Source organism: Fistularia commersonii, chromosome 21 (genome assembly GCF_037954325.1).
Source record: "Fistularia commersonii isolate RoL2024-O1a breed Wild chromosome 21, RoL_Fcom_v1.0, whole genome shotgun sequence".
In the NCBI taxonomy this organism is placed as follows: Eukaryota; Metazoa; Chordata; class Actinopteri; order Syngnathiformes; family Fistulariidae; genus Fistularia; species Fistularia commersonii.
This window is the reverse complement of record NC_141304.1, coordinates 11,403,958-11,425,646: the sequence shown is the minus strand read 5'-3', so window position 1 is coordinate 11,425,646 and position 21,689 is coordinate 11,403,958. Positions and strand designations below refer to the sequence as shown.

The 21,689-nt window shown below is 40.2% G+C and overlaps 3 protein-coding genes across 4 annotated transcripts; 1 reads left to right on the top strand and 2 right to left on the bottom strand.

The window, feature by feature from the left end:
- The first annotated feature begins 62 nt into the window (after positions 1 to 62).
- cdh27 (cadherin 27) lies at positions 63 to 6,270 on the top strand. The gene is made up of 14 exons (XM_086168948.1): positions 63 to 149; positions 337 to 486; positions 731 to 872; positions 1,535 to 1,698; positions 2,033 to 2,164; positions 2,520 to 2,702; positions 3,652 to 3,965; positions 4,042 to 4,184; positions 4,266 to 4,490; positions 4,574 to 4,819; positions 4,975 to 5,096; positions 5,418 to 5,495; positions 5,904 to 5,984; positions 6,067 to 6,270. Exons 1-14 carry the CDS (start codon positions 63 to 65, stop codon positions 6,268 to 6,270), a joined length of 2,271 nt encoding a protein of 756 aa, XP_086025074.1.
- On the bottom strand, positions 6,126 to 8,806 carry LOC147222292 (protein LSM14 homolog B-like). Of its 2 annotated transcripts, XM_086168250.1 has the most exons (8): positions 8,513 to 8,806; positions 8,248 to 8,411; positions 8,042 to 8,168; positions 7,757 to 7,948; positions 7,583 to 7,660; positions 7,373 to 7,513; positions 7,158 to 7,281; positions 6,126 to 7,085 (listed from the first exon to the last, which is right to left on the bottom strand). In XM_086168250.1, exons 1-8 carry the CDS (start codon positions 8,637 to 8,639, stop codon positions 6,929 to 6,931), a joined length of 1,110 nt encoding a protein of 369 aa, XP_086024376.1. In that variant the 5' UTR covers positions 8,640 to 8,806; the 3' UTR covers positions 6,126 to 6,928. The 2 variants fall into 2 exon arrangements, with proteins under 2 accessions (XP_086024376.1, XP_086024377.1); XM_086168251.1 differs by lacking the exon at positions 7,373 to 7,513.
- A 96-nt stretch (positions 8,807 to 8,902) lies between these two features.
- Positions 8,903 to 20,524, bottom strand: acad9 (acyl-CoA dehydrogenase family, member 9). Its single transcript, XM_086168249.1, has 18 exons — positions 20,291 to 20,524; positions 19,375 to 19,468; positions 18,070 to 18,171; positions 17,581 to 17,687; positions 17,362 to 17,462; positions 16,285 to 16,363; positions 16,030 to 16,201; positions 15,878 to 15,951; positions 15,259 to 15,334; positions 15,117 to 15,187; positions 14,924 to 15,043; positions 14,311 to 14,439; positions 12,988 to 13,067; positions 11,956 to 12,082; positions 11,803 to 11,880; positions 10,887 to 11,015; positions 9,765 to 9,837; positions 8,903 to 9,598 (listed from the first exon to the last, which is right to left on the bottom strand). Exons 1-18 carry the CDS (start codon positions 20,456 to 20,458, stop codon positions 9,498 to 9,500), a joined length of 1,881 nt encoding a protein of 626 aa, XP_086024375.1. The 5' UTR covers positions 20,459 to 20,524; the 3' UTR covers positions 8,903 to 9,497.
- Between the last annotated feature and the right edge of the window lie 1,165 nt (positions 20,525 to 21,689).

The following is a 21,689-nucleotide window of genomic DNA, read 5'->3' as shown; positions in this document are numbered from 1 at the left end:
AGGTTTGGCTGGCTCCTCTCTCTTAGGCGCACTGTCTGGTGGCGGCAGCGTGTTCAGAGGCGATGAGTCGCCACAAAAGAGCTTGGATCATTGACTCTTTTGTAATTGAGGAGGGTCATCCGGGACCATTCCCATACAGGCTGGGCAAGGTGAGAGAATGGTTGCAAGAATATGAGAATATCAAAACAAAAGTTCAAGAAACACCAATTGATCAACATCAGAACCGATGTGTTTTCAACTCTTCCAGTTAAAGTGATCACAATATTAATCCTCATAGACCACAGAGGTCTCCGTCTACCCGAAGGCAACTGCCAAGTGTTTACCGTTTCCTTGTAGATTCGTGTTGACCGAAAGTATCAAGTGTATTTCGACCTCTACGGGCAAGGAGTGGACGAGGAGCCGAAAGGAGTTCTTTCCGTTAACAGAGAATCCGGCACACTGTCTGTCCACAAGGCCTTGGACTATGAAGAGTGGAAGCTTCTCAAGGTTACATAAAATACACGTTCAATACCTACATCTGATCGATAGCTCATCAATACGGGTTTGTCATTCAGTCGTCACATAAGGGCAACTTCCATTATCATCTGAACAACATGCTATGACATTCATTCCCATTAACCAGTCTTTGCTTACACACCAGCCAGTTCTCTGCCAAGTGCAACCAGATTAACTGCTAATATCTGTATTATAATTTTATCTATTTATTTCCACTGCATCTTGGAATCCGTAGCTGACATTCGAGGCCAGAAAGAAAGATTTATCGAGCGACACTAAACTGGGTGTTGAGATTGTCATACGAGACATCAACGACAACCCACCGCTCTTTGACAGGGATCTCTATGAAGTTAGTGTGAATGAAGAAACCACCCAGGGTAAGGAGCACGTTTTTTTTTTTTTTTTATATTTATTCTAAAATTTCTTTTCAATCACAAAGCTTTCATGAAAATGTTGATCAATGTTTTGTTTCATAATAATAATTCATAAGAATAATTGTCAAAAGCTGTTTCCATTGTTTAATGGCAACCATTCATTGCTGTCTATCAAGTTCATGTTGAATACATGTAGCATCGGTTGTGTTAGGATGAACACAAATTTGAGCTGGTCCTGTTTTTGGCAAGCACAGGCAAAACAGAAGATATAGAATATAAGTGCAAAAATAAAAGAGTATATTTTAAAGTTATTTATTAGATTAAGAATCAGAAGCAAGATTTTGAATCGTCATTGTGCAGGCACAGGGAAATTTTGCAATAAGAGCTCCTGGCTCACAGTATTTACAGTATTAAAAGAAATAGACAAGCTATATACCTAGCACAGTTATATATATATAGTGTGGATGGCATGAAGGCTGAAAAAAAATAAAGCTTACAACACCTGGCTTCTCCAAGACGTCTCCCCTCTAAATACTGACCAGAACTGAAGCTTCCGAGGGCAGACGAGATCGGGGGTGGCCCGAAATTGGATTTTTATTTGTTTGGTTATAAAAAAAGCCCTCACTGCTCCCCTCCGGTCTAAATGATTTGGTATTTACCGACAGGCTCCCACATCCTGACGGTTTTGGCCTTTGACAGAGACCAGCGAGGAACCCCCAACTCAACTTTTCACTACGAAATCCAATCCGTGTCTCCAGACCGTCCGGAAATTGAATTCTCCATTAATAGGATGGGATCAATCTCATTCAAAGGATGTTTAGATCACGAGGCATGTACCCCTTCCTGTGTGTCAGAGATTTTTTTTTCTTTCTTTTTTCTCACGTCAGATTCTTAGAGCTCATTTACTGTTCCTGTTCTGCAAGGTTTTTTCCCCTGTAACTGACTGTAAAGTATGACGCGATTTTTGATGAAAGTAACAGTTGTAGATTACAGAGCTACAACTCTGTCATCAACCGCAATTACTTACCCTGGGATCTGTTTCTAAGTTCTTCAGAGTGCTCTTGAAAATGATTGAACTGCTTTTAAAACTGCGATATGTAAAAATGCAAAACGAATCAATATGTGGGGGGAGGCAATAAATGTCAAAAACTGCTTACATTAAGGTGGCTGAGAAGTTCACCATCGTGGTGCAGGCCAAGGACCACGGTGAGGTAGTCAGGCTGTCCAGTTCCACCACCGTCATAGTTCATGTCCAGGACGGAAACAATCATCTCCCGACATTCAGCGGACAAACGGTGGGCTTCTACACACACACACAGACACGCACACACACATTTGAATATCTGCCTCAGAAGTGTGGTAGGCATAGACTTGAACTGAAATGAATGTCATTGCAAAACGATCTCATATTATTAACATATTATTAATTCAATTCGTTAATTAAAATTAAATAAAAAAGATGATCCCACTAATTTTACACATATAAATATGAATATGTTGACAGGTGGTTTGTATCAATTAGGCCATGTGACTTTCAGCTGGTAACCCAGGATACACTAATGGAGCCCGGATAATTTTGAGGTTTGAGAATTATGGCCGAAACGGTTTATATTTCTGGAAATCCTTACTGTTCTCCCCAATTTTGACTAGGGCCCTGGCAAGGTAAAGGAAGGTGAGACGAGGGTGTCACTGCTGCGGCTGCACGTGGCGGACAAAGATGTCCCGTACAGCAAAGCCTGGAGAGCCAGATACAACATCGATGGTGACGAAGGGGAGCACTTCAAGATAGAAACAGATCCAGACACAAATGATGGAATCCTGTCAGTAATAAAAGTGAGTGTTGTTGGGCTGCATGCTTTGCATGCCAACTATGCCTTTTACTACTCTGTCATTTTACCGGCTTTGGTTGCTCTTATATGTCTGCGTGCTTGTAATTGTGTCACAGCTGTGACTCTCAGATCTGACATCTGAGTAACAAGCTCCAAATGAACAGATTTAAATGAATATATATATTTTCTTTAATGTGGAGTTGAAGCAAAATAATGACATTTCTGCAAATTTAAGTTTTGTTTCAAGTTTGAATCAGTCATTTTTCAGGAGAACTGTCATTTGTAAAGAGGCTTCCGTCGCAGATCGAAGTTGTTCCGATGATGGGCGTTATATAGTTTTTACAGACTGGATGTAGAATTTTTTTCCCATTACTCAGTTTAGCTCATTACTCACATGCAGACAAGAGTATCTGCTCAACACACTGAGAGAATGTATTTCCAGCAGTGTTAAAATGTGATGAATAATAGGAAAAAATGTGTTGCTGCATATATAAAAAAAAAAAAAAGGAAATCAGACAGATTTTGCCGGTGTTTTGGCTAAAAACCAGAATAAATTGAATAATAAAAGTGTGACAGATGAAAGGGGTCCGTGGGAGGATAAGCAGCACGGAAATATTTGACATCACCTAATCACCCGCAGCCTCTGAGGGATCAGGTGCTTCTCACAGTGTTAATGAAAGAAAAAAAACAGCTTGTGACTAAATCGTGCATTCAGATCTGCTGAAAAATGCACTGTTTCTTTTTTCCCCCGGCGTGTGGTCCACTTCTTTGGACAAAATCAGTGAGTTGTTATTTTTTGCATCTGCGGTGAACAAACTTAATGGGGGAAACTTTTCTGTCTGACCGCGTTTTATAAGAAATAAACCTATTCAAAAAGAGCAAATGTTAGAATTTCACGGAGCTCTACATGGAACAGCTTGTCAGCAGTCGGATTCTCTCCTGCTTCTTTTCAGCCCTTGGACTTTGAGGAAGGGGCCCAAAGGGAGCTGTCAATCTCGGTGGAGAACGAGGTGCCGTTCTTCTCTTGCAGAGTCGAGGAGAAAACATCCTCAGGCCCGTGGAGAGTCGACACCAATACAGAGGGGGGCGCCGGGTCGGGGCGGCCTCAGACTGTAAGGGTGAGTGTAGAAGTTGAAGACGTGAACAAGCCCCCGGCCTTCAGCGTGAGCATCCAAGAGGCCATGCTGGAGGAGAACGCAGCCATCGGAACCTGGGTGGGGAGGGTGACAGCTGTCGATCCCGACACCAGTAATCCAAGAGGCTTCGTGTGAGTGTGACGTCGGTTCTCGCAAGCTGGAACCGCATGCACGGGACTTCCAATATCTGTGGCTTTTGGTCCGCAGTTACGAGGTGGGACACGATCCTGCGGGCTGGGTCACGGTGGATCCTGAGTCGGGCGACATCACTTTAGTCAAGACGCCTGACAGAGAGTCTCTGCATGTCGCTAACGGCGTCTACACTGTCTTACTACATGCAGTGGATGATGGTGAGCCTGAAACATTACGGCACTTTACCCTATCAGAAGGAAGGTTTGATTCTGATCGTAATCGCTTTCCATGTTGTTAAGATGAGCAACCGCAAACTGGCACAGCTACTCTCAGCATCTACGTGATCGATCAGAACGACAACGTCCCGCATCCGACGTCGGACTTTGTTGACGTGTGCATGGCTGAGGGTCCCGTCCGCACAAACATCGAAGCCTTCGACAAGGACCAAGTTCCCTTCGGGGGGCCTTTTACATTTGAACTCATAGGGGACGTTGAGGGAAAATGGAGCCTGAATCCCTCAAATGGTAGAAACGGCAAAGCTTTAATTAAACATAACAATGAAGAGATACTAATAGCAAAAAATGAAATACCTTTCTCTTTCTTGAAGGTTACTCAGCAGGCCTGATCAAGGAGCCAGGAGTGTTTGCCGGCCAGTACACAATTTATCTGAAGATCGCTGACCTGCAGGGAGAGTTCGACATTTACAACCTGAGTGTGACAGTGTGCGATTGCTCGGTGGCTCTCAACTGCCGAAATCGAAGAGGCGCCGCTGCCCAAGGGGCCCCTGGTGCAATGGGCATCATTCTTGCGTCGCTGCTTTTGCTTCTGTGTAAGAAACTGAACCACGACAAAGGTCACAATCCAGGACGAAAAACCCAAATTATGCACTACTGAACACTAAAGTTTTATTCCTGGTTAATCTATTAAATATAAGATCACTGTGCAAAACAAGCCACATAGCGAGATATATGAAAGACAAAAACACTTAAAATTATTTGTCACCAACAGTTGTTCTACTAATGGCTGTCAAGATGTCTTGCAAAAAAGACTTCATTGCTGTGCAGAGTGGTGATTGCCCTGGTGACACCCTCCTGGTGTCAAACATAGAGAAACCAGGAACAGACTGCAAGGTTTGCTGCTCCAAATATATATATACACACTAAAGAATTCATTCTCTGATCTTCCTTAATTACAGCATATGCTTTCTTTACCTTCAAAGTTACATGGCAACGTGTCTTCTGACACTACAGATATGGCTAACATGGATATATCTCACCATCGTGATGGAAAGCAGCAAATCATTTCTACTATAAAGGTCGGTACTCTTCCTGTGGCTGCAAATGCTAGTTCGTGTCACATCCTTGACAGGTACTGAAGAATACTTCAAATATTAAAAAAGCAAGTAATCACTGAAACTGACAAGACTCACATTTCTCCTCTCTGCCTGACAGCAAATGGAGGAAAACTTCATCCAAAAATATTACTGGGACACCAGAAGGCAAAACATGTTCAGCTATAAGTGGAGCAAGGTATCCACACTCCACGCTTTTCTTTCAATACTCTGTTCTGCACTGTATTACTCACATTTTGCGTGATTTGAAGCAGTTACGAATGTTTTGTTGCAGTCGCAAATTTATGAAATTCATGACAAAAAAATTGTTTGCATGACTGACTAAGCTGTAAAGTCAGTATTCAGTTACTGATCTTACATTTATAGTTGAATTTGAACATATTTTCTTAGTTTATACAAACCAGCACAAATTAAATCTTTTGGGTTCAGGATTTGTATTTAATTTGAGCCATGTGATATAAAGAGACTTTTCTTGTAAGAATTTGTTTAAAAAAATTCTGTTTATGAGCTCCCAAAGACATCCATAAAACTGACTACAGTAAAATAAGAGGGCTGTTTTAATCATGAAGTTTTCGCTGTGGTTTAGGAATGGAGCACCATGAACATCCTCGACAAAATGAACTCCTACAACATTTCGGAGGAGGCTCTTTTAAAACTGCTCCATAGGGTTTGTTGTGCTCACTTGAATTATCCTTGATCGCTTTCTCAATCCAAAATTTATCAAGTGGGATTTTAATATTTACTTGCAGAGGCTGTCCTCAGTCCAGGAGAAAGAGGAGCAGCAGGAGGACTGTCCTCCACATCACTACGCAGATGAAGGGGGCTCAGACATAGTCTCAGAGCTGGAAACCATTACATGGTCTGACAATGACTCATTCCAGATGACACTGGAAGAGCTAGATAACAAATTCAACAAACTGGCTTCTGTTTGCAAGCCAGATATACAAAACTGATCCTTGTACTTTTGGCAAACTTCATGTGTTTGGCATAACGGCTTCTACATTGTACAGACTGTATGTGTGAATTTAGGATTATGAAAAGTTTTTTGTTCAAATCCAACTGAATGCGCAGCCCCCCCGCCACCCCAGAGAATCTTCAGCCACAAAAGAGAAAAGCTATCCTATCAATCACCTTATTTAATAGCAACTGTTACACAGTTCTCCAGTGTTTAACTAGATTTACAAAACGGGAGGGGGAAAAATAAAGCACAGCTGGCTGTCCATTCAAATACCATGAGAAATCATCTGCTAGCATAATTTGTAGATTCATCTGGACTATCAAACAGATGAAACAGGAGAATACATTCAGAGATTTTGCAACAAAATCAAATCACATGCCTGCTGCTCTGTGCAAACAACTTTCACATTGCATGTTTCAAAAATTACTAATGACTATTCACTTCTAGTGTACAGCTGCTGGATTAAAAGAAATTGTTCTCCCATTCTATACAATAGAAAAAGTACAATGTTCCCATCACTGCATATTTGGGATAAAGAAAAGAAAACTTTAGTGGTTCAAAAGGGAGGGAGAAAAGGGAGATACATTTTTTAAATAAGTGGAAAAATACAATATCCATTATTTACAGAAAACCAAACCCAAAATCAAAAGCCTTTAAACCCTCCCACTACCGATCTTTGGGAGGGGTCTCTGCTCAGTTGTGCTCTGCCCCCTGCGTCCCCGCCCTCTGAATCCTCTGCCTCTCAAGAGGCGACCGGGGACTCCAAACGTCTCCATGTTCAGCTTTTTCTCCTCTGCCCATGTGGTCCTCCTGTAGACACAAACAATGACTAAGCATGAAAAAACCCAGACAGAAAACAGACATCAAAGGCTCGGCAATCACCTTGGTTTCAGATCTGAAGAGATGTTGTCAAAGAAGCCCTTAGCTTTGTCATAGTACTTGTCGCCCGTCGTTTCCTCAACCTGTGCATCCTGGTTTCCAGCTCCCTCCTCAGAATCTTTTTCAACTGCAGCAGGGAAAAAAAAAAAAGTAAATTGAATTGCCTTCTTTTAAAAAAAATAAAAATAAAGCTTAGTTGAAGGAGCTCTTTAACACACCAAAGTCCTTCTTTGTAAGATCATCTTTAAACTGAGCATTTGCAGTCTCAAAATCAAAATCTGATTCAAACTTCAAGGTTGTGGCCTTTGAGTTTTTCACAAGGAGCTGGCCTCTTCTCTGGTTCCTCGACCTGCGACTGCCTGCACAGAACAAACGTTCAACTGCCAAAGTTCTTTTAAAATAAGCTGTGAATTTTCCCATTTCAATACCTTGTTTTTGCCTTTGTTTCTGAACATCTGCAATTTGGCCTTGAGTCTTGGGTGCAGTTGGTTGGGATGAAGTTCGAGCTATGGAAAAATAAATGGTCCCAAATTACTTGTTCAACTGGGACTAAAAAAAAAAAAAAGTGTGATATGTTTTGCAAACCAAATGTGCAGTCCTACCGTTTGGTATATTTTCCTTCTGGCCCTGGGAATCGAGTCTGCCTGAGCGCTGGGCGGCACGCAAAGTCTGCCTGGGCTCTGGCTGGCTTGAGGATTTAATCCGTCTCTGGGAGGCGCTGGCCAGTGGCACAGTTTGGACTGCCTGCTCCACCATGGGAGCTCTTCTGGTAGGAAGGCCGTGAAACCCAGGCACTGTGATGACAAGAGGGAACGGCAAACTGCTCTGGTTAAGCTACTGAAGGTTTCAAAACGTCACTGAAATGATCCAGGAGTCGGTAACAATACCTAGACCAAGCGCGGCATTGTACTGCTGGTTGAGTAGAGAGCTTGCCGCTAGCTGGTTATAGGTCGGCATCATGTCCCTGTATGGGCTCCAGCGTGGTTGATAAGCAGAGGAGCTCCCGATAGATGACTTTGGGGGCGAAAGAAAAGACAATACAAGCCTATTCTTCACACCACTAATTTGTAATTACCTGAAACACCACACGTACCTGTACAATTGCAGGATCTCGGGGGAGCCCATGGTGCGGCTTCGGAGGCTCAGACACAGTGATGTCCTTGATATCACTCCCTCTGAATATTATGTATTCATAAGTTTCATCTTTGGGCGGGACCGGTCTGTCAGTGTGCCGGTCCTCTGTGCCGTAGGATTTAACTGGGGGGAGGAGGAAATTAGAAGGATAAAGAGAAACTATTGGTATTTTAATTCTACAGAATAAGGGTAGAATTAGGGAGAATAAATTAGCTCTCCCCTACCTTTAGCTAAGGCTACAGTGGACCGGTCCGTGTCCACGGAGGACAAAATGCCCTCATAACGAATCTGAGCCTTTGATATCAAACTTATTTTACTACCGATGTAAGGAGTTCCGCCTCTGCTGCTCATTTCGGCAGCAAAGTTCGACAAATAAACCAACAAAAATGACAAAATAACTATCGGCAGTCGGTTCTTAGCGTTCGCAGAGCTTTTCGGCAATTGGCGCAATTAGCCGCACCTGCGCGACTTATCACATGCGCGGGACGAGCCTGTGCGCGCACGGCGCGCGCCGCCGCTGCTACTTCCGCTCGTTCACGGGAAGTGACGGGAATTCACACAAGTCAGTTACCAAAGAGTCACCGACTTCATAACAATAACAACAACAACCTTGCTGTTACACACTCCATATCTTTATTCAAGATTAGTGTTGGTTGAGACTTAGACCTGGCAGATGTTTTTGGTCTTTGCGGTGTGATCAGTCCTGCTTGCGGTTGTAAAACCTGTGCATTACTGCAAAATTCAACATAAAATTTTGCTTCATGTACAAGTCTCCTCCGAGGCCATCGGGGACCGTAGTTCCCTGTTGTAGCAGTTCACTGTCAAACTCATAAGCTGTACCCTAACAGCTGTATCTTGTGTCACCGTCTTTTGAACTGCTGCCTGAGACAGGCTATTCTCCAGACTCATTCAAAGTGGGAAATACAATTCAAAAGTTTTATATAAATGTATAGAACAGAAGCTAAATATCTTCATGGAGAGAAACCGAGTGCAGCTGCCGCCATAATACTTGACGACAAATGACCATGGCCTGGATGACTGAGAGCCTCTACAGGCATTTGTATGATCTATTCACAACCCTGAAGCAAAGAAACTATTGATTTCCCCATTGGTCAGTGCCGAGCACGCTGAAGTATGTTTACTGTGAGCTGCTTTGACACTGGTTTAGCATGAATGCCGATATGCTTGCTGCTGTGGCCACACAGGAATTTAGTATGTTCTCTCCAGAGGGTGTGAGCAGATGTAGGCCCGATTCTCTAGGACTTCCCTTGCAATCTTCTTGATGCTGGCATCGTTGTTTTCGGGAGAATCTGAAATGGATCAGAGTGGATGTCAAACAAGATGTCTCTTTCAACCACCCGCGTTAGATCTCATTAAAATTGTGTTACATGCAGGCAAGTTAATCCGAGCACAATGTGAAAACCGTTGGAGATATGCTGTAACACATGAAAGTCCTGTCACTTTCTGTTTACTTACGTTTTTGTAACTGAGCCATCATGTAGTTGTTTTTCATGAACACTTCATTGCAGAAGGTATTTGTGAGCAGCACCTGGAAAATAGAAAAATGAGGCAAACCTTCTGACAACTAGAGACGGTGAAACTAAATTTGAAGAAGTGAGACAATTGTATTCCAGTTATTGCAGCTATTTTTTGGGAGCCTGAACCCCCCACTGTAAACATTTCCTCCTTTCATAGGTCAGCCTTATGTCTTGAAAGAAACAGAATGCCAAACACGAGAAGACAGTTAGCTGGATGACACAGTCAACAGATTCAAATACATATGTGCAATACAAACAATCAAAAATGTGTTCCCATCCCCAGGCTATCTACTTGAAATAAACTTTTTCGGAAGGAGAACTGCCAGAGAGAGATCTTTTATTTGGCATGTTTCATCAAAAATGTAAATGAGATGTTCTGCCTGAAGCCCTGGGAAGAACACACAGCAGGGCTACTCCTTTGAACCAGAAGATAATCACCAGCTTTGAAAAAAACAAAACAAAGCTGTACCTGTCCTCTCTGGTGTTCGTGCTTAAAACGTGCTTTAAAGTTTTTAAATCGTGTACAAGGCTTATTTTGACAACATTTGACTGGTCTGTGACTTCAAAGTTTCTAAGTCTATGTTACCCTTATGTTAGGTGATAAGTTGCCTAATTTATCTGGTTCTCCTGGCAGTCATGGGAAATGTTTAAGGTAAGTCTAAGCAGGCTATCCAAATAAATAACCCTCTAGTATAGGGGTGCCAAACTCATTTGACCATTAAATGTCGCACATTTTTTATATGGCTACTGTAGAGGAACAGAAGATTTATATGAATATATCCATTTATCAAGAGTCAGATTGGACCCCCTAGCGGGCTGGTTCTAGCCCACATGCTGTACGTTAGACATCCCAGCTATAGTGACAATAAAAAGCAAAGTTGTGTCATGTGACTTTACAAATCAACTTGTGTGTTCTGTTGATTATATGATTTAAAAATGGTCACGTTGCTAGATTGTATCACTGTGAGCGTGGTCTGCCATGTTTGAAAGGATTTCAGTTATGGTGGAATTATAGTCGTGTAACATATTATTAAGTGGGAAGAGATAAGAACCAACAAACCTCGTGGTTGTGGTTACGGAGGCCAATGCTGATGGAGCGGCTGGCTCGGGACAGGACGGCTGTCATGGCGTACAGGTTAATAAGGACATCTGCGACTCTCTTTAGGACCAGCTGTTCATCCACGATAGTCTGACAATATCAACAACACTTGTGGTCAGCTGACGTTTCCAGCCTCAGCAACGTCTCTTTCAGCAGAAAGCCGTTTGAGTATCCAAAAAAAAACCAAAAAACCTTAATCTCTTTGAATATGCAGCGCAATTTATAGATGCACCTTCATGGCCTTTCTTAAAGGTCATGTCATTAATTTCGCACACATATTTATATCTGACAGTTCTCCTTTTTGCTGGCTTCCTATCAGGCTGATACACATGAAACAGAAGATACAGCAGTTCTGGTGGATTATCAGTGATGAAAAAAAAAACATTAAAATGTGTAGAAAACATTTGATGTGGAATTAAGAGACAGACAATTTTAGAGGCAAGGAGCATTACGGTGAAACTAATACTAAATCTGTCTTGATCCACATTGCTGATTTGTTGCCTCAGATTTTAATTGCCTGCTTACATACGGTCTTAAAAGGTACTAAAATGTGATATTTATATATATACATCTCCATATAGATAGAGGTATATAAATACATATACCACACACACACACACACACACACACACACACACACACACACACACACACACACACACACACACTTCAAATAATTGATCAGATTTATATCACATGTTTTTCAAGTATCTGGGTAAAACTAGCGACACTAAATAAAGCAGGATTTGACGGATTGGAAAAACTGACTAACTGACCGTTCTACGAATTAAGTTTCCAAGTGGTGCCAAAAGAAGGAACTTGTTTGGAGAAATTAGAAAAAAATTGAGCAAGGTAAACTTTCCTCTCCCTCATTTACCTTTCCATATCTGTACAGAATACTCTCCACGGTTGATCCAAACAGATGGACATTCTGTTCCAACTTCTTTGCACTTTCCTGTCAACACAAAGCTTGTCAAACTCAAAAAAACAAACAATGCCCTGCTTCTAAAAGTCAAGATGGGGTTCTTACTGTCAAGCTGGGATGCACCACTCCGTCTTTCCCTGTTAAGCCGTAGTCCACTGATCCCCCAAATGAGGTTTTCAGTTTCTTGGTCACCATTTGCAGGGCAAGACCGATATTTCCTTTCTTCATCTCCCTTTAGGCAAAGCACAAACACTGATGCTGCATTTGGATTTGCATATTCAACATGGCAATTACACTAATATGCGATGGAAAGGAGCCATAATTATGGAACTCTAGTCACTTATTTTTCTCCATTTCCAAGAAGGTGATCAGGGTGCATGACATGCAAAGCAGAAAAACAGTTGCTCCGTTATTATGTGACACCCAATGGATGGCTAATATAAACCAATCAGGCAAAGTCAAAAATTTGATTTAACTCAAAGCTTAAATGTTTCATTTATTGTATTGAATTCCATACTTATTTTCTTCGATTTATGTTTCATTTTTTATTTTCCTGCATTTTTCATTCATTTTGGTCTTTCTTGTTAGAAAGATTAAAAGTTTTCATCATGTTTTGTGAAGCTCTTTTCACATTCAGCACAACATAAGCAAAATCTATCTACCTATACATACACACACACATACATATATATGTACATAAATATATAAATATAAATATACACACATACATATACACACACATATACAGGTATATATATAGAGAGAGAGATAGATATATATATATAAACACAGAAAGCAATTCGCTATCCTGTATGGATATGAGTATATAGATAGATTAAATAGAGTAATACATTTTTTTAAACAATTACCTTCAAAAATCAAGAACAATTGATTGATTTATTTATCTTTGTCTCTGGGGGTTGTTCATGTAAAACATTTCATTTACATTAACTTTTGTGTGATCATAGTTCACATTTTGAAAAAGTATTTCCCTTTGCTGCTATTAATTTAAATTTTTTCCCCAATCAATCAGTTAGGTTACTTACTGTATGTTTTCTCTTTAAAAGACATGCTTTCTTCCTGAGACTCATTCTATGATTAGTGCATTATGATGCTTAACACCTTTCATATTCTTACTTTATCTTGCCTGTGAGGATTTTTCCAGCGTGCTGCATTCCCGTCAGAGCGATGTACATCCTCAGAATCTCATTGGTGCCCTATCAGTGGACACAAAAACATGCTACCTTTTGAGCATTAACTACATCATGTCTAGATTACAGAACAACAAAATACATTTAAATACTCGCACCATTTATAGGTCACATTATTGGATGGCTAAACTATTGGTGACTATTATTGACCATGAATGTAATTTGGAAGTAAGTAACCATATATTTTGGACTATAAGTTGCACTTTTCTTCATGGTTTAAATGGCTTATTCTCAGGTGTGACTTAAGATGATTGCTGGCTACAAGCTAGATGACCAAAACTTGAGGAATGAGTTTACAAAAGGGAGTTGCCAAGGCGATGAACATAAATGACTTTATAGTGGGACATTCTTGGCGTTACTACTTCATGCAACGCAACCGCCTCTCTGTCAGAGCACGATTAACTATGTCCCAAAAACAGCCATGCAGAAGAGGAAGCAGTGCGCCGTCTACCTCCGGAGCTGGTGGAGTGGCTCAGAAGTGGCAGAGGATGAAAAATTAAATGAATGTAGTGATTGAGTGAGATTGAGAGTTGGGTAAACTTGTTATGCTATGTTGTTTATGCTATAGTTATCTGAATAGCTGTTAACATGTAACGTTAACATACCAGACACCTATTCAACCTGTTGTTCTCTATTCTATTGTTATTACTATTGTCACAACCCTGCGGTATAGTTTAGAGAAATGTTCAGAATTCTGTGATTTCCGAGTGGCTGTGAATGTGTTTTGGGATGAGAGGGAGTGAGGGAATGGGGCGTGAGGAGAGAGAGCGCTGAGACGGAGAAGATAAAGCGGAGCCCCTGTTGCTTAATTGTTCTAATAAAGATAAGGTTTAACCAGCATATTCCCACTGCTGGGCACATCTGCTCGGACATTACACTGTAACTTGCCTTTCAATGCAATAAACCTCCCCCTCCAAAAGCAGTCTTAGATGTTTTTTTTCTTCTTTATTATGCGTTTTTGGCTGGTGCAACTTCTAGTCCGGAAAATATGGTAATTTAAAAAAAAAGGGTCTTCTATGATGTGGGTTTGATTGATTTTGAGCGCTGTTGAAACATCTGATAAGCTGTTGATCAGGGGTGAGTAGATAAATTCCAGCTGATCACTGCGACCAGATGTTTGATGCCTAGTCTTAAGGTGACTCAACATCAAAAAATGATGATGATAAAATCCATCTGAAGATGAAGAAGGAGATTTGGGACCTTTTCATGAACTTTTGTGCTCTAAAGAGTGAGTGGAATAATACTTCACCTCAAAGATTGGCAGGATGCGACAGTCCCGTACATAGCGTTCAAAGGGGTAATTTTTGGTGTAACCCAGTCCCCCGAGGACTTGGAGAGCTTCACTCACACAGATCCAACCACCCTCCGAGCTGAATACCTGTGTAAGATCCACATTATACGCATGAACACACACACACTGTAAGAATATACATCTTGTTTCTCAATTGTTCTGTGCATGTGTCAGACGAAAGATCACGGGAACCACCGTGATCTCCCCTCTGTCTGCCTACTCCATAGTGTTTCAGCACATCATTATGTGCTTTGTCAATAGGTTGTGTTGTTTGAAATAGTTCAACACAGGCGTCACAGTTGCCAGGACGACCTATTCAATTATACTGGTTGTGTGTAGATATATGACAATATGATATATATGATATATGACTCAAATGCAATTTTGCCACTGATTGATTACATTCCCTGGTGACTGGGTTGGCTTATGAGCCACTTTTTGTGGGTCAACCACCGGTTAGGACCTAAATCCCTAATACTCCCCAGTCTGGTAAATCTAACGAATCCTCAAAGGTGAGGTGCAAAAGTTAAGCGTCCACTGGACCCTGAAGTTGGCGTGTATGCGATCTAACCTTGACCATGGCAGCTTCTAGAGAGCAATCAGGAAGACCTGGCCTGTCCATCATTCCTGCTGTCAGATATGCCATGCTCTCCATCACATAGGCATTGACGGCCATGAGGGCAAACTTCTCCTGCAGAAAACCACACGCCTCAGTCAGTCCTGACCTGATGGGAGAGACGTGGTCCACATGGAGGAAATTGTACCTGGATCATCCCAAATTCACTGAGGCTTTTGTTGAACTGCTTCCTGCTTGCTGCATACTCGGATGTCAACTCTGTTGTAAAGGAGACACAGGCTTGAAGAGCTGGTGCTTCTCATCTACTCAATATGAAAGACTTTTCTTACCGATCAGTTTTTTTATCATTCCAGCTGAAGAGCTTCCCATACTGAACCTCCCTGAGTTCAAAATATTCATGGCCACCTGGAAGAAAAAAAAGCAAAAGTTTCAAGATTCCATTTCTACATTAATAGTATACAAACCCTTAGTGGAAGTCATAGTATAAATTAAACAACAAAAAAAAAACATTCACTGAAGTTTTATAATTCCTCCATTTATCAGTTATTCATTATTATCCTTATTATCAAATACTTTTAAAACTACTTCTGTGTAACATGAATGTATTTTATAACCACGTTTTCTGATTGGAAATAAATATTCTTTGTGCTCAGGTTTGGTGCTTAAATGACACTTTCAAGTGAAAAAGAGGAATTACTATATTGTTTTTATAGTGTGAAAAACTGTTACATTCTTGTATGAAATGTGAGTGATGAAAAGAGAGTGATCTAAAATAAACTGGCAAGAGGAACATGTTGTGATATCCCTCATAGATGGGTATTACTACATAGTGGAAAATCTGCTGGATTGTCTTTGAGCAACAGAATGATTCAAATCAAGTCAAAAATCTGACAGCGGAACTGGCGACAGTAGATATCAACAGGTCGTTTGCAATAAGGTGAAGCTCACCTTGAAACCACCACCGACTTCTCCGAGAACATTCTCTACAGGCACTGGGACATTGTCGAAGGAGACTTCACAAGCTGAAAAAGTTCAAAGATTGATTTTAAATTATGTTTACATTTTTAGCCCGATTTGGCTGTATGCTTCCCCTGTCTTACTGTTAGAGCCGCGGATGCCCATTTTGTCTTCGGGCTTGCCACTGGTTATGCCCCCGAATGCCCGCTCCACAATGAAAGCTGAGATTTTATCTTTCTTCGTGCCGTCGACGTCAACCTCTGTCCTAGCAAACACTGTCATGATGTCTGCCATCCCTCCATTTGAAATCCAGATCTGTGTAGCAAACATCGCTTGATGGAAAATGTCAAACTTGCCGTCAAGAAAGCGGCAGACACTTGTGATACGGTTGATCTCACCTTGGCGCCGTTTATAAGGTAGTGCGTTTTGTCCTCGGACAGCGTGGCGCGAGTCTGAATGGAGGCTGCATCACTGCCACTGAAATGTGCCATTGAGTACAAGTGAGACCAAACTAAGTTTGTGAAGTCGAGCAGTGAATGAGATGTTAAGTGAAACTTTGTATTAAATATGCCTAACAAGGTCCTGCTCAATACACACTACATCTGCACAAACACTTAATACTTAACAGTTAGTATTTCTATTTCTAAAATTATTATTGTGTAATAATTACTTAATGCCTGTCTTTTTTTTTTGTATATATTTGTAAGCTGTCTCCCATTGTTGTAATATCTAGTGTTATTTTATCGATTACTATTTGTCTGGTGTGAAGGGAGTGCACAAAGAACTTCATTGCATTGTCATAATCAACATATTCTTACAATGCATATGACAATAAAAATCTTGAATCTAGATTGTTCGGACTGTTTACAGCAAATGATAAAGTAGAAATTTCTGTCCTTCTTCAAAATAAAGCGCCACAATAATCTATCATTTCTAAGTTGTGTGACAAGAAAAGGGTTGAACTTAAAAACTACTCGGAACTCTGAAAACATCTTTACCATTTTCCGAATGGGCAGTATGTGAGAAAAATGAAAACAGGATGTGACTGTTGGTGACATTTTCACTTGAAATGAAGTTACTTGCCAAAGTCCTTAAGAAGATGGTGAAGAAGTCCAAAAAGACACAAGGAAGTGTGGGACAGATGCACGTATCGGGTTAACTTTCAAAGGTATTAATTGTTTTGCGTTTGCATCTCATTTACACTTGTCAAATAAAATGGAAAGCTAAAGTCAATGGTCTGCATTTGGGCTGTTAACCCTCCCCTGCGACATTACAGTGTTAAAAATGAGGGAATGGGCTATATTAGCCTTCAGTTGTACGGTGCGATGGCAAAGACAAATGCAACACAAATGCAAACTGAAAAACTTCATGTCATTCTGAATCTACACAACTAATCTAAAATCAACATTTTTTCTTGAATCGTTTGAATAGTTTCATAACGGGCTATAAATATAAGTAGACATGAAATAGTTTACCTGCCAGGCTCTGTGAGACAGAATGCAGCGATATATTCTCCAGTAGCCAGTTTGGGGAGATACTTTTTCTTCTGAGCTTCATTCCCTGCAATCAGGATACCCTGCAACCAAGTATTCCCCATTTAAGTTGATAACTGAATTTCTCACAGATTCAATATTCATCAGAGGTGTAAAGAACAAGCAAAATTGGGTTTCCTGCACAATGCAGCATGTCCTGACCTTGAGTCCTATTGCTTGATGGGCTGCCAGCGTCACAGCGATGGAGCCATCCAGTGAGATGATCTCTGCTAGTCGGGCGTACATGGTGTTGGACAATCCCAAACCACCTGAGAGGTAAAAAAACAAAATAAAAACATGATTTTTTTTAAATATTACCCTGTTATCAATTACATAGAATCTTTTCTATTGTTTTTATAAATATACTCCCACATTAGAGGAATTTGCAATCGAAAAAAATGGTTTTGCAAGTTAACTTGCAAATGACCTTGAATTGGCAGTGACTATCTAACAGAAAATGGTGGAAAATATATAGAAAACAACTGCCTTGAAATTTGCAAGTTAACCAAAATGTCTACATGAAGGTGAATAATAAGCAGTTAACAGTTAATGGAGCTGCAAATGTTGGACACTGTTCTTCTATTGCTCATCCTAATATTTGATACTTGCTGCATCACAGGAGTTTGAAAGTCCACTTTAACATCCTCCTACCATACTCCTCAGGGATCTGAATACCGAACAGGCCGAGCTCTTTCAAGCCATCTAAGGTCTCCGGGGGTATCCTGGCCTCCTGGTCGATCTTGGCTGAGTCCACTGAAAACACAAACATGGGCTCTCAGTGGCATTGTTTGTTTGTTTGTTAAATACAATTGTGATGATTAAGCGAGGGGTTTCTCGACCAACATTGGTAATCATGACTCAAGTAAATAAAAAATTTGAAGAAAAGGATAGCAAATATATTTTTCTATCACGTTTATTTCTTTTATCACAAAAGGTTATTTCATTAAGTGAAAAACTACCGTATATGGACTTATGTCCTGCGTCCCTGGCCCAGGTTTATACTCCACAAAGTATGTTTTATTAACGCAAAAATAAATGGCCACTTTAATAACATGTGTCATCTCATGCATGATATTCAACAAAAACATCTGTCTCTGCTAGGCAGTTATTTCCAGCACGCTTGTAAAATGTTGCTGAAGGGGATTGTAATTTATCTGATTACCACAGACATGTGACAGGAGAGTGAACCTCCATGTAGCATGTTGGGGGGCACCAAATAAATAGGTCCTCCCTTTTTTCTCGGTGTGTTTATTGGATTTCCTTTCTTGGTTGCAAATATTTCTACTTGACCATGCTTATTATACTATCCTGAAAAACTGCTCTTCTTTTTCCAGTGAGTGTGATATTTCTGCACACATTACGACACCACTAACAACTCCAATAGTTGGGAAGGGCTATTCAACAACCAACAGAACTCACAATGAAATATGCTGCAAATACAAGATACCAGTTTCTTGCACTGGATATCAAATCATACAGCTCATACCACAACCTTTTCTATTACTCTCTTTTGATCAGAACACCCTTTGCACTTCTGTTAACTCCACGGATCACTTTCACGAATGCACTTTACAATAAAGTGTTTGCCAAATATTTGATATACTATGTATTAAATTCTGTGGTGAGCCACTGGATTTTCTCTGTCTTTCCAAAAAAAAAAACCCTCTCAACAAAACTTGAGTGATATGGGCCAATAATGCAAATTTCCATTGAATGTCTCCATTCAATGAAGAAAAACTACAAAGACACTAAAATATTGTTGGAAATGACATTAGGTATTATGTATGCAAATTGTAATTCTGAATGTTAATGAAAAAAAAAAAAACCTCTCTTTTATTCTTTTTTTTCAATTTTACATATTACCTGTGAGATAATAATAAACATTTGGAAAATATGTTTAGTTTCTACGCAAAAAAATAACAAGCAATAATTTTCTCCTGTTTCTATTACACCTACCATCCTCAGTAAAGAACCTCTCCACCGGTGCTACGAGTTGGTTGATCTCCTCCAGTTCTTCATTTCCAATCTCAGGATAAGGGAAGACCTCAACCTGGAAGGTGGAACGCAGGCAAAAATGTTTAATGCCCATGACAATACTTTACAATTGTGAGCATTTCTTAAGAGACGAAACTGCCTTATAATACTGTGAACTGAAGTGTGGGAAATAATGAAAAATAAAGCATTGGGTAAAAAGACTGTAAAGGGACAGAGAAAGTTTCAGTTAGTTAATGTCTGTTACACAGAAGATTCATTGATTCGACTCACAAGAGTGAAGAACACAATAGCACATAAATTAAAAACTCAAAAATTTTTATCAAAAAAAAAAAAATCAATAATGTAACATTAGTGCTGCCTTTGTATATTCTATGGGACTTGTAGGTAAAATCACTAAAATGTGCATATCTAAAATACGAAAATGTGACTACCAATAATGACGATTTACTCTTATTATTATTTATAAAGTGAACAAATACAAATGCAAGCTGGGATAAACATGTCAGGAAAGACATCCAATGGAAAACAGTGCCAAAACTAAATATTGTCAGACTGATATGGTTTGGACATGGACAAAGGAGGGATGATGAAGGTCTGGGTGGAAGATGCTGTAGGTTGGAGTTGCAAGAGAGGAGATTTATGGATGGAGGGAAAGTAGACATTAAGTTAGTTGGCGTGAGAGAACAGGATAGCAGAGGAGATGGTTAAATGGAGACGGATGTTGTACAGTTGTGACCCTGAAGAATGTGCAGCCCAAAGGTAAGATAGAAGGCAGAAATTGGCACCGTCTTTCACTTCCTGGATTTGATCGGCACACAAAACCACTTCGTTTCTTCCTTGACAGTTCAAGCTTCTGTTTCCAGGACATGAACTTTACCTTGTTCACTTGCCCGAGGAAGAGGTCTTTGGCGTAGGCGAGTTTTCTGGACTTGATTTGAAAGTACCTGAGCTGCTGCAGATCGTGGCCGCCGCATGTCACGGCAGGCCGCCTCTTACCATGAACGGATCTGGACAAGACATTTAATAATCTCCGAAGGTTCATCATTTCTAGAGCTTCTCTGGGAATCGGCTGTATACAACCTTTCACACAGTTCTGTCTTGTGCTGATGACGTAGCGGGTGGTTTTTATGATACATTCAAGACCATGGTAAATTGTAGCTTCGAAAGGATTAGCCGCTAATCCTTTCGAAGCAAAACTGTGCTAATCATTAGCACGTCCTCGGGCTACGTCGAATATATCATGTCGAGAATATTTTCGAGGCTCTTCGATCAATTTAATAAACAAATAACACATAAATAAACAAAACAGATAGTGTGTCAGTTATTCTTAGCGAGCGGTGGTTATCCGCTCGTTAGCAATGCGAATCTGCCCCTAACGTTGGACAGTACAATTGCGGTATAACAGAGACATAATTGAATAAAACCACATAAAACGCTCTTTTTGCACAGTCATAAAAGTCCTTGCCTCGTTTATTGATCTGACTTATGCACAAGGGAACCCTAAGAGAAGCCACAATAAAACCTAATTATCAAAAAGCAGTCAACATATCTTATCTCCGGATACATTTATCCCATTTTCCCACAGCCCGCGAAGGCGACACGAAGTTTCACGCAGTGCTGAAATTACATCACACGATGGCGCCAAATGCAGAAAACTACAGGCAGAAAAAGACTTTAACGACATCCAGAAGAAAGATAAATATTTTTCAGGTTTGTTAAAATCACTTCTCATTAACTCATTATGAAACATATTTACAAGAATGCACTGGTGTTACAAACTATTTCAAGAACATATGACTTGTCTATCAGTCAGTTGGAGAGGTATGTTGAATTAGTTATATTTCTTTTCACAAATAAATCCCAATTTTACTTGACACTTTTTTTTCTTTTACTTCCACAATTTTACCATTTAGGTGCTTTAATGGGTTACTTAATTATTTCTGCCTGTTATATGTAACTGCAAAATCTGTTGAATGACTTCATTTTCACATTTTGCAAATTTTTTTTACAGCTGCACACTTTTTGTTATCTTTTCTTTATATTTTAGAAAAAGATTCAGTTTAAAATGCATGGTGTCATAATATTTTGGATGAATACTCAAAGTGGATTACATGGGTCTGAAACAATGATACTGTCATACAAACTGCAATAATACTGCAAAAACTCCACTAGGAGCAGTGTGATTAAGGAATAAAGATATTGAGAATAAACTTTAGCAATGGCATTAACTTCGGAAAACTCAGTGCCTTAATTTAACAGTTTCTTACTTGGGCAAT

Bases quoted from the DNA above. Each gene is read 5' to 3' on its own strand.
- cdh27 (XM_086168948.1), top strand. From the start codon at position 63: ATGAGTCGCCACAAAAGAGCTTGGATCATTGACTCTTTTGTAATTGAG. The intron at 2,703-3,651 runs GTGAGTGTTGTT...GCTTCTTTTCAG, and splicing joins GAATCCTGTCAGTAATAAAA to CCCTTGGACTTTGAGGAAGG. The intron at 5,097-5,417 runs GTTTGCTGCTCC...TCTGCCTGACAG, and splicing joins AACCAGGAACAGACTGCAAG to CAAATGGAGGAAAACTTCAT.
- LOC147222292 (XM_086168250.1), bottom strand. From the start codon at position 8,639: ATGAGCAGCAGAGGCGGAACTCCTTACATCGGTAGTAAAATAAGTTTG. The intron at 8,169-8,247 runs GTACGTGTGGTG...TCGCCCCCAAAG, and splicing joins GAGATCCTGCAATTGTACAG to TCATCTATCGGGAGCTCCTC. The intron at 7,661-7,756 runs GTAGGACTGCAC...ATTTTTCCATAG, and splicing joins GAAGGAAAATATACCAAACG to CTCGAACTTCATCCCAACCA.
- acad9 (XM_086168249.1), bottom strand. From the start codon at position 20,458: ATGATGAACCTTCGGAGATTATTAAATGTCTTGTCCAGATCCGTTCAT. The intron at 17,688-18,069 runs GTAGGAGGATGT...TTTACCTCTCAG, and splicing joins TCAGATCCCTGAGGAGTATG to GTGGTTTGGGATTGTCCAAC. The intron at 9,838-10,886 runs GTTTGTTGGTTC...TCTATTTTCCAG, and splicing joins TCCGTAACCACAACCACGAG to GTGCTGCTCACAAATACCTT.